The 12298-nt window shown below is 33.4% G+C and overlaps 1 protein-coding gene across 3 annotated transcripts in view; it reads left to right on the top strand.

Annotated features, from left to right (window-relative positions):
* Window positions 1-12298, top strand: part of LOC128985943 (complexin) — a 590501-nt gene that overhangs the window by 361398 nt on the left and 216805 nt on the right. For all 3 annotated transcript variants that reach the window (XM_054405941.1, XM_054405944.1, XM_054405943.1), the window contains one exon: window positions 7923-8027. In XM_054405941.1, coding sequence (XP_054261916.1) covers window positions 7973-8027 — 55 coding nt within the window. In that variant the 5' untranslated portion in view covers window positions 7923-7972. The remainder of the gene's footprint in view (window positions 1-7922; window positions 8028-12298) is intronic.

Genomic DNA, 12298 nt, shown 5'->3' with positions numbered 1-12298 from the left:
AAGGAAAATTCTGAAAAGCTACAAATCTGTTTATAATATATGTATCTACATCGTATTAAAGTTTCATAAAGTTCTGATGTTTGGTTTACAATCTACGAATTTTCAAAGTGACAAGATAGTTTCTGAAACTCTTTTATACAACTCTCCTTTATATTCTGACTGTCATACTAATTTTTATGAAAGAGCTAAAAAATGTTAATTTTTAGATGAATACAAATAATAAAACGAAGAACATTTATATGTAATCCGTGTTTTTCTAATTAGTTTAGTAACTTTTCTGTATAGCTCCAAATTTGAGTATCTAAACTGTATTACAAGTGAGGTTGTAGGCAGAATCTGCCCGCATGACGCCACGCGACGCGGCGGGTAGCCCCTATATTACAATTTAAATTACAACCAAACTACACCAGCTATAAATTTAAAAAAATATGATCCATAAGGTTCAACTCTTTAGCTACAAAATCCACCGTTTTTTAACTTACCTGAGCAAAAAATAAAAAAGTAGCAGCCGACGAACTTTTTCATGTCATATTTTAAAACTCATTTAAAAGTACCGACTTTATTTGAAGATTTAAAATAGAAAATACTAACTTTTAAGCTTTTAATTAAAACCAATAGTGTCATAGACTTATTGACTTCACTCATACGAAGTTTCAACCATATAACTTAAGTCTAAGTAGGCTAAATGTCGAGTTATTTTGAAGCGGAACATTGAGTTTTGGTGCCGTTTTCATCGACATCTAGCGCTTCTATCCTACAGTAAGATGGCGGACCTGGCTTCACCTGCTTTAATGTTAGTTAGATAGGCGTGCTCCATCTATTGGTCTTATGTGATCGCTGTAATGACCCTAGGGCCATAAATGGGTAGGTTAGTTCCGCATTTGAATCTGGTGGGCCCCTTAAGTAGGTAGGTTAGTTCCGCATTTATATCGACAAAGGTGGGTTACACTCCATTAGACAAGGGTAATTAGCCTCACTAAAAGCCGACGTAGAATGAATATTGAACATATTTAAGTTAAATATCCAAAGATTGGATACGCTTGTATCCGATTCGAAATTCGGAATATTCGAAAAATTTGAATATTAATGATACAAACTCTACATATTTTAGGTTTAGGATGTAAGAAAATCACCTGTTTCATAAATGTTAATAAATGTTAACAGACTGTTAGTGCAGGATATCAGTAATACTTGATGAACAATTATAACTCTTTAAGAAAAATGACTGCAATTTGTAATCAGTATCGCTTTATGCGGCTATGGGTAAAACGGGAATCATTTTTCAAAAACAGTAAAAACAAGGTCAGCTTCTGAAATATGATACTACAATATTTACAAGTCGTGTTTATTATAACTGTTATTATCAGCGTATGTATTTCCATGAGTTGCATACGCTTTTAATAGGGTCTTTTAAACTCATAGACAATTATGACTACTAGTTTTAATATAGCTTCTGTAGTGCCGGTACTAGACAACTGCTCGATTTCGAGCAACAGGTACACTAGTTTTGTTTTATATTTTTAATATGATATAAGATGCTGACAAAGTTTAAAGTTTTTCCTGTGACAGGTTTAGTTTACCAACTGAGTTATTAGCATTTTGTAACATATGCGTATTTAAGCAGCAGCTGGTGTAATGTGATTTTTTAGTTTTAAGATTGCGGCTTCACATGACAGGTGGCTGGCTATACATAGTTTAATGGTACATACTAAATTGATAATGATTTGACTGGCTGGGATCGGTGAAAGAAATATCTGCATCAGCTATGGTAAAAAAAAACTAGAGAAATCGCTACAACTGGAACATACTACTTCAACTTTAACTCAATTATAACTTGCTTATTTTTATGGATTATTTCGGTTGACTGGCTTTTTTGTACGCTTCACTGATCTTTACAATTTCAAGAGATCTATTGTTGAAGCCGTCAAATGCGGAACTAACCTACCAGATTATAACCCACCCTACGGGACCCAGATTAGTGTAGGTAGCAAATGCGGAACTAACCTACCCCCGGCTGACTGGACTCGCCACCAGATGATTTCTACAATAGTCTACTCATTGATTTGGCTTTTTTTTCTTCCTCCTCCAAATTCACCTTACGCTTTCTATGATAAGTGCCAGACGGTTTCTTTTTTTCTGCCATTGTTTTCATAGTTTCGGCTCGCAATATGTTTCATTCATTCATTCAGTTTATACTTTCTTTTTATTTAATGTGCTAATTATAAATTAAACTTAAAACACTCGTAATAATTCGCTTATCAACAATCATGAATCATCAAAACAATGCCAATACGATGCCGATACGGTATAGGCCTACGCCCGATTACTAGAAAAATACCGGTATGGATCATAAACATAAACAAATGACGTTTTTGGCCAGAAAATAAACATTATTTAACATTGCTTAAATGGAACTGCCAAAACATATGTTATGTTCAATGCTATTAGTATAGGATTCGGGCCAACAACGTCATTTGTTTATGTTTATGATCCATACCGGTATTTTTCTAGTAATCGTGGGCCTACGTATACAACTAAAAGAGTGCAATCCAACGTAGTGCTCTGCTCTATGAACAGAGGCAGAAAGGAGTGAAAGAAAGGGGAAGTTTCTTGTTGTGACAAGTGGCGCTGCGCGCTTGCTTATCTCGAGCATGAGTGATTCGTGAAATGAAACCCAGCAAACGCTGGCGCTGACGCTGCCGACTGCCGAGCGTCAGCTCAGTTCAAATCGAAACTGCAAATGGCATTGAGTTGTATTGCTGTACAAATATACAACATTTTCAAGTGCTGTTGGTACAAACAGAATAAATGCCTTTATTGTGGTGCTTTGAATACTTGAACTCTGAGCAAAAATTAACAAAATTACGTTGTTCGCGTAAAAAAAATGTTCCATTGGCGCCACGGCGCCACTTTTTCGTGGCGCCATATGCGGCCGCGTAGTTCGCGTATGGGTTAAACCGGCCCTGCTACAACTAATCTATTCTTACTACATTCTAGTTTAAAATAAAATGCAATTTCAATGAAAATCGATTTCAAGCTTTACATGGTTGGGGGAATAAGTTGTTTTAGAAATACCCAAATACAAATAAAAGTTAGAGAAACAGAATTGTCGCGAGTAACAAAAGACTAACAAGCTTATGAGGGAGATTACGGAGTTATTCTTGGAAACAAGTTGGACACCTTGGTCTTGTTATGAGACCAATGTTTTTGAAAACAATCTAGCAGTATCTACCTTATATACTTACAAGACTTATAAGTAAACTATAGTTTGAAATCAATGAAATGGCAATTGTGTTTAACTTAATTTACATCCGGTCTGTTGTAGAGTGGTAATATAGATATAAAAATTTAGATTTTGATGTGCACCATCATCGCATTATCAGTCGCAATTACTCTTAATAATGGATTCAGAGTAAAATCTTTAGGAACAAAATGGTACAATCAAAATCGCGAAAACATTTTATCGTGTTTATTAGGGTTATGTTTTTAATGCCTTTCAGCAATCTTGCATATCTTTACAACCATGTCTGCAGGTTTTAGTGTAGGCCCTACTTCAATCCTTAAACTCCTCATTGTATTTTTTTACACTTTTATTAAAATCAGTACAAAAATTGACATGTTTAAAGTTAATTATGCGTATACATCATAACGTTACAAAACATAAACCAAAACTGAATTAACCTAATGCTAGAAAGCAATATTGGTTATGAAGTGTTTCATGTCCTACTTTTGCATCCTAAAACGCTACGCTCTAGTCCGTACCCGCTACACATTTCTACAGACTAAGGCCTAGAGGACCTTGTCAATATTACACAGCTAAAATTAATTGGTGATTGACAGGATTTGAACCCAGGAATTCAGAGACCAAATCCCTCTACTCTTACACTAGCACTAGATCATCTCACACCATATACTATGTGTTGATCTCTAAGGTTTCTCACTGTTAGAACTTTTAAATTTGCAACCCGTCTCTTTCGGGGATATGTGATTGATTATTAATCAATTTTAGTTACATAAATATGAAGTTACAGTCAAACTACTAATTCAACATGAATAAAATTTTTGTATTAGTAAACATTCAAATCATATGTAGAAATCTCAGTGTGAATGTTGTGTTATTCTTGCTGAGAGCCACCACGGGCTCCACTGTAGTAATTATGTCGACGCACGAAGCTGCTGACAGACAGCAAACAACGGACCGCCTCAAGGAGACTACCCGATTAATATTCTCGCTTCGACTTTGACTTGACACTGTTTATCTTATCCCTTCTTGGCAGGAAAATATTAATTTCGGTAAGGGGAAACCCCATTTATCACTAGAAAATGGCGCAGTAATTTTCTTAAAATTTATGTTGTTGTAATATAAATATTATACAAATTGTACGAATTTCCTGTATACCGTTAAGATCCTTACTCACATGAGTTTGCTGGTTTATATTAAAGTGGGCCGAAAATTTGCATGAATTGTATTTTGGTCATACAAGTAGTATTGGCTTACATGATTGTATTTTTTGTCATACGTTACAAATTTTAATATAGCCTATATTGGCGATCATAATAAGGTTATTCTGTGTGGTATACACTTCCAAGAAATATTACACGGTGAAATATCCGCACTAGCATTTCGAACACTCTGAAGTAGTGTGTTTTACACTATAAGCCTATGTTCAGCAGCATAGAAATATTACATAGTAAAATATCTGCAGCAGCGTTATGAACACTGTAGTGGTGTGTTTTATACAACTATACTCCTATATCGCAGTTCAGCAGCATAAAAATATTACACGGCAAAATATCTGCAGCAGCGTTATGAACACTGTAGTGGTTTGTTTTATACAAATATACACCTATATCGCAGTTCAGTAGGTTAGAAATATTAAAATAGCACACAAATATTTGCAACTAAAACACCCCAGCTAAAAATATAGAAAAATTATACTACGTTGGTTGGTGTGCAAACGTAAGAAGCTGTGAGAAAAATCAATAAAAAGCTGAGAGAAGCTGTACTGTAAAATATCTGCAGCAGCGTTATGAACACTCGTAGTGGTGTGTTTTATAAAACTCTACGCCTATATTAGCAGCATAGATACGTTACACAGTCAAATGTCCGTTGCAGCAGTTTTATCTGTGATGAATGTGCTTGGTGGCTGATAGGAAAGCTGCATGGTCCATAATTTATATCAATTTCTGTTCAATACCTTGACTGATATTATTATTATATTTCTGTTATGTTATACTTTGATAATTCTTTCATCAATATACAAATAATTGTCCACTGTAATTAATTAGTGATAAATGTAAACTGGTTAATTCAATCGTATTGCACTTTCTAATTATCTGTTATTATTTATAATTTTGTGTGTTCAGAAGATAGCGGAAGGAATTTTTTTTTAACATTATAAGCAACCTCTTATCAATCTTTTCCAAGAAACCTCTAACATAATACCTTAAAGAGCACATAATGTATTTGATTTATCAACCAAAAATAAAACCGATTACCAACAAATAATTCCATAACGATTGTTTTTATCAAAATTTACTAATATTGTTCTTAAAGGCAAGATAAAGTAGTTTTTTTAATGGAGCTATGTAAATTAAGTAAATTACATTCCTACGTAAACCCACATAATAGACTTGGACCGAAATAAAATAAGCTTGAATTATGTTCAAAAGTTTCCCTTCATTACGCACGTCCCAAAGTTAGGATATAAATAAAGTTGATCTTGATTTAGTGTAACCGGCCAACCCTAGCTTTGTAGAGGCGGGTGGTTTGCGTTGTTAAATGGTGATAACTATTCGGTTATATTTGAAAGAATTCCTTCAGCAATTACCTATCTAAAGTTACAGTGGTTTTGATAATTTCTTCAGCTTTTTCTAAATTAAAAATATGTTTTTTTTCTCACAGATTCTTACGTTTGCATACCAACCGACGTAGTATATTTTTCCATATTTTAAGCTAGGAATTTCGTCGCACATACTTGTTCTCTGTTTTATTTACATGTGACAACACTTTGTGCATTTAAGATTCGACAAAAACTGTTATGAAAAATAGACGTGTTAATAAGGATTGACATTTCTAATGACCCATTTTTTCACTAAGCTCATTTCCTAAAACATTTTGAGTTTAAAGAATATATGTATCTGTGTGACTGCCTGTGTATGTTCAAAGGAATGTTCACAAAATTTCATTTTACCTTGAATGTACAGCTTTGGCATTTTTAAAATGTTTGTGCGGCAACGATCTAAGACCTAGTCTTATTATTGTATAACGTTGGTCTTATTTTATATAGAATCATAACCTGATAGCGCAACAACGAACAATAACACCTGATACATTTTGCAACCAAATCCTTTTTAGAAGATCTTTTTTGTTGAAACACGAGTAGACATTTAACAGAAATTCGCCAGTTTAGAGTTATCAATTTGAGCATTTTTTTATTTACAGATTCGATGAGGAGTTTTTATAAATAAACCGTTGCATAAATAGCCTATTGTAACAGAACAGCAACATATTATATATATGGCGCAGTAGCTAGGGGTGACAAGTCCAGGTATTACAGGCGGTCCTGTGTAAGGTAGTGCCTGTGCCAGAAGGCTTATGGCTCAGATTATGACGTCATTTTCTAGACTTTCGTGCTTTATCACCTGTAATACTTTTCTCTTTAAAACCTGATGATAATAAATCACAACCTTTATGTTTTGGCAAGTTTACAGTGACAACGTTTACATTTCAGCAATGGGCAAACATATTTAGTAACTCATGGATTTATTGCAATGAATCTCTAACCACCTGTTCTTATTGTATATATTTGTCTTTTTCATTTCATACACTTATTTAAAATCGCGCCAATGGACTTTACATTCATTGCTTGTAACTACTAGAATTAACTTTACAAGAATGGAAAACCAGTATTTAGTTAAAATTTTAAATGGACATAATTTTATTTCACATGAAAGTTTAATTACGTTTTTATGCTGAGGAAATTTATAAAATGCAAGAAGGTTTATTGGGTTCATATTTGTAAATCACATATTCATAGAATAATAATGTGCTACCAAATGTAACCAAGCTAAAATATTATTATCGTCAATATTTAACCTTTTTTGAAAATAATATACAACTTAAATCAAACATGAGTTAAATCTTGTTAATAGGCAAGCCCATTTGTAATACCAAGGCAGGGGAGGTTTTTCAAAAAATTTAGGTTAAAAAGTAATTTTTAAGTCAGGAAGATGTATGGGAAATGTCAAAAAGTTTCCTCTCCCTGGGGGTGTCAGATAATTGGGGTATAAATAAAGTTGATCATGATTTAGAATGGCTGATTGCCCCACGCCTCACACCCCGAGCCCAGAGGCTGAATAATGTTACTGCAATTAATGCTAACTGAGTGGGCCAACGGAATTACTGCTTAATGTAACCGTGCTTTGTGTTCCAATTACAGTTTCGTACAAATTATCTGTTGTATCATTTGAAAAAATACAGGATTACTCGTTTAAAATACACAGAAGCATTACTTACATATAATAAGTTAATAAGTTAATATTATAAGTAATGGAATAGTGTTTGTTTAAAACTATAAAGGCACGTGTGTAAAAAATAAATTAAGTTTTGTTCCAAATGTAAACTTTTTCATGACGAAACTTGTTTTATCTCAACTTCTTGTCTCATTTAGATGATTATGGCCAGGTTTTGAATTATGATGCATTTAGATTAGTTCTTATTTTTTTATTAAGATCACAAATTAATGTTTGCCACTATACAAACATTTCAACCATCTCTAGACACCATCCAGGCCAAAGAATAAAACCACGTTTACTTAGAGTATAAATAACTAATTTATTTATTTCTGATTTATAAGACTGGCATTCTGCATGTAGTAAGGCATTATTTGTTTTCATTCATATATATTGTTGTGTTTCAGTACTGAATTGAAGCAAATTCCCACGTTGAAGAGAAGCCGACCAGACCAAGATGGCGGCGTTTGTGGCGAAGCAGATGGTGGGGAACAAGCTGAACGCTGTTAAAGGTGTGTTGTATTTAAACTCATAAACCACCAAATCTCGTTACATTCCTAGGTTTTGGTAATAAATGCTTGCCTGTTAGAACAGTCTGTCAACAAAAAATTTTTCATTTGAATTATTAACAGTTTTAGAGTTTATAAAAGCAACGTCTACAATTTCTAGGAAAACGGTTTGTTCCTTATTGGAAATTGCAAAAGGTATTTATAGGTACGGGTTATATTTTCATTTTTCTTAAAAGCCTTTAGTAAACTAAAATGGCCATTTAGAATATTCATATATCGATTATTCACAGCTATCCTTAAATTTAAAATACACCGCCACAACAAACCTGCAGACTGAATTCCAACTTGCCTGATTTGACTTTCAATTAAATCCATTTCAATAACATTAAATTTAATGAATATCTAGGTTTGCTGCTACAGGGAGGGTTATAAAGTGTGCTTTGTATTAAAATTATTAATAGCTTAGTAGTATAAAATAAATAAATTTGCCAAGTTTGATCAAAATACATCCATAAACAAGCAAATTACAATAGTTTTCTTATCCTCCTTAATAAAAATTCAATATCAGAAGATATTTATTTATACTACATTATGTTGTGTTAAGATGTTTATAAGTTAAGTTTTTTCTAAACGTTTAAAATTATATTTAATTCGTGTCAAAGTATTTTTTATGTTCAACACTACCTAGGTCACAAAATGCAGATATCATTCACATTCACTCAAACATAGAAAACTCGTTATTAGTTTTATCGATGCAAATCGATTATTGAACATGTGCGACTCGTGTACTGGTGAAAAATGCACCTCCATAGTTACAAGTGCAGGCCAAAGCCGTCCTCTACCAATTCCAATTATTGTTTAACCAAACAAAGAGTTAATTGTTAATCTATGTTATTGCAATCGTTTGTTTATATAAATTGAATCAGTATGCGTCACTTCCCTTTAATGTTTACAATTATTAGCTATCATAGTTTCTATTTAGTTCTAATAATAACCTTTGAGATATAGACATTCTGTAGTTTTAAACAGTATATAAAACTTTGTCGGTGTCCTCAGAGATTTTAACAGGACATTTGAAATTTAATTAAGATAAAATTGATAATATGATAGTGATAACTAGCTTGAAATTATCACATATATTTTTAGGAATTCAAATACACTATTCACACCTTCTTACTCTATGATCGATTTGTTTATGCGAAGATATATTTGTAAGGGAATTACAGAAAGATCTTTTACGGTATATGCGGGTTTAGGTTATACCAAGTATAATTGGACACTTATATTTATCAGATAAACGTTTTAATAAAGGTCTACTACTTTCCTAAAACTTAATAACATAATTCTTCTAATTTCGACCTGAAATATTGCTTATGAAAACAATCTTATTTAATGCTAATATAAAACCAAATATTTACTAAAAATCTCTCACCAGTCAGGTTAGCCAATGATTCGCAAGTAGTAGCCCGCAGCCCACAAAGTGTATTTGATTTTGTCACTATCAAAATTTATCACGTTACCTACTTACTGAAACATGTCGTATTGTCGATGGATCATAAAATGATATGTTCATATGAATGTGTGGTGAAGAGTAAAGCATACTGGGAATATATATACTAGTTTATTTATAACAACAGCCCGATGCGCTCCGTGTGCATCGCTGCATGTCGTGCAAGGGTTGTAAGCAGGAGAGAGGGTGGATTTGTCTGTGGAGGGAGAAAGGTGAGAGTAGGCGGAACACTGAATCAATGAGGACTCTTGAAATAATGATGACTTGGTCCACTTGAATTCAGGTCCCGACATTCTGTTTATACTCGGCTCCTTACCTATCACATCACAGTTTCTTCACCTCTACATTAGGATTTCTAGCTACACGAAATTCTTAAGTACTTAAAGAATTCAAACTAAAAAAATTAATGCTTGTTTTTATAACACAGCCATGTAATATAACACCGAATAAACCTTTTAACAATATATTATAATCCCATATATATTTACTATTGTATAGTACACCACTTATTAATTCCATTTAAATATGAAAAATCATAAGGTTAACATGGGTAACTCTAGAGCCTCTGGGGCGGAGCCCGAGAGTCCGATCAGAATTAAAACAACTTAGTTTTCCTATATAATGCCTAAAGAATCTGTGCACCAAATTTCAGCCTCCTAGGTAAATGGGAAGTGGGAGAATTAGTGATGAGTGAGTGAGTGAGTCAGTCAGTGAGGGCTTTGGCTTTTATATATTTAGATTGTATAGTACACCAATTTTTTTTTAAGTACGGAGAGTGTTGATATTTGCTAACTATTCTTGCGCAGGAGATTGGCCTATACCTGTAAGAGTTACCATACGTACTTTGCTTGGTGCCTTCATATCTATTACCAAAGTACCTTTCTCAACAAATTATATATCCCACCCATTTTCCATTTATTATGAGTTAGTTCATCATCTCCTAGCCTATCATAACAGCAAAAAGATTTTGCACCGTTAAAAATAATTTCAAAACACCACGTTTTCGTCGATATAATGCTTAAACTCATACACCATGTAAAACAACAATGGCGATAAGTGGATTACACAAGTGTATTGATATTCAACTAAAATCCAATTTGGTTATTATAACTGATCAGTAAATTAGATAAGGTCTAACGAATGGTCAATGTTTTACTGCACCGGTCATCTGTAACTAATGCGATTGCTGCTACTGCACCGTGTTTGTTTTGATAATTGATGCTTTGTTCACATATAATTCCTTTGTATCGACAACGGTGGTGAATATGTTTATTGTTTCATGAAACATTTTGAATGTTTGTATTACATTTTTCACAATATGAAATATTGAACAATTATTGAAATAGTGGAGTATGTTCCTTGGAAATTGTGTACAAGTAATAACCTGCTTGGGTACGATTTGCTGGAATGTTTTGTGTTTCTGTGATTCATCAGTTTGGTAATGTTAAAGTTTCAGCTATGTTTTAACTTCTTAAGATTTTTTACATGGTATACTATTGCAATACAAATATCGTATTTTATTCCAAGTAAATAATATTGTTAATGTGTATTTATATTTTTTTAATTCCATTTATGATTTAGGTTATTAATTCACAATGTAAACTCGCAATAGGTGGACTATATGAACCCATAAATCAGATCAGATTGACTTTGGAAGCCAACTCGGGGCCGTGTCATGGCTTAGCCTTCGATCTGGGGCTTGATGCCATCCGGTGCCTGATATACTGCGATCACGATCCCTGTACTGAACCCAAACATCACTAGCCATATAGCCATATAACCAGCCACGATTACATACCTAATGAGAAAATGCGTTAGCAGTCATTTTAAATTTGAACTAACCCTTTTTACAATGTTGGGATTTGAAATGATTATATGAATTATGCGAATTCCAGAGTAAATTATAATCTTTTAAGGGTGTTTTATCAGCGAATCTAATATTTAAAATGATATCTTCAATATCCGAATTCATAGTTAACATGAAATACATTTTAAGCGTCTGTATTGTACTACGTACCAAAAGTCTGTTTTTAACATTCATAGCGATGTATTTGGCATCGAATAATAAATAGAAAAATCGCAAAATCCAAATAATAAGCCTACTAGCAGAATAATCAGTTCTATTGTTATCCTTCTCGACCACTCCCTAATCAAGAGTGGTAGCTATTTTATTTCTACTGTGTTGTGGTTTACCTATCGGCCACATTAGGATTAAATGATGGTTCACTGGTCTTCAAAATATCAGATTAAATAATCCTCTTAACAGGCACAAAAAATAGGGTTAAGGTGATTGCCTTATAGCTGTGCTAGTACCGTCTATATTCGTGTTTTGTTTACGTGGCTGTCCCGGGGCGTTACGAGGACTGTAAGAATCTGTGTAATTTGACGGACCCTAAAACAACAGGTGAATCTGTAAAAATTGGATGGACATTAAAAAAAAAAACACCGGTGAATCAGTAAAAATTAGATGGACACTAAAATCACTGGTGAATATGTATAAATTGGATGGACCCTAAAATCACCAAAGAATATGTATAACTGGAAGGACCCTAAAACCACCGGTGAATCCATATATTTGGATTGACCCTAAAACCACCGGTGAATATGTATAATTGGATTGACCGTAAAACCACCGGTGAATCTATATGATTGGATTGACCCTAAAACCACCGGTGAATATGTATAATTGGATTGACTGTAAAACCACCGGTGAATCAGTAAAAATTGGATTGACCCTAAAACCACTGGTGAATCTGTATAACTG

This window comes from Macrosteles quadrilineatus, unplaced genomic scaffold (genome assembly GCF_028750875.1).
Source record: "Macrosteles quadrilineatus isolate MER2022 unplaced genomic scaffold, UCM_ALF_1.0 Scaffold_2__2_contigs__length_208266976, whole genome shotgun sequence".
In the NCBI taxonomy this organism is placed as follows: domain Eukaryota; kingdom Metazoa; phylum Arthropoda; class Insecta; order Hemiptera; family Cicadellidae; genus Macrosteles; species Macrosteles quadrilineatus.
Note: the sequence above shows the minus strand (reverse complement) of the source record. Positions and strands in the feature narration are given on the sequence as shown.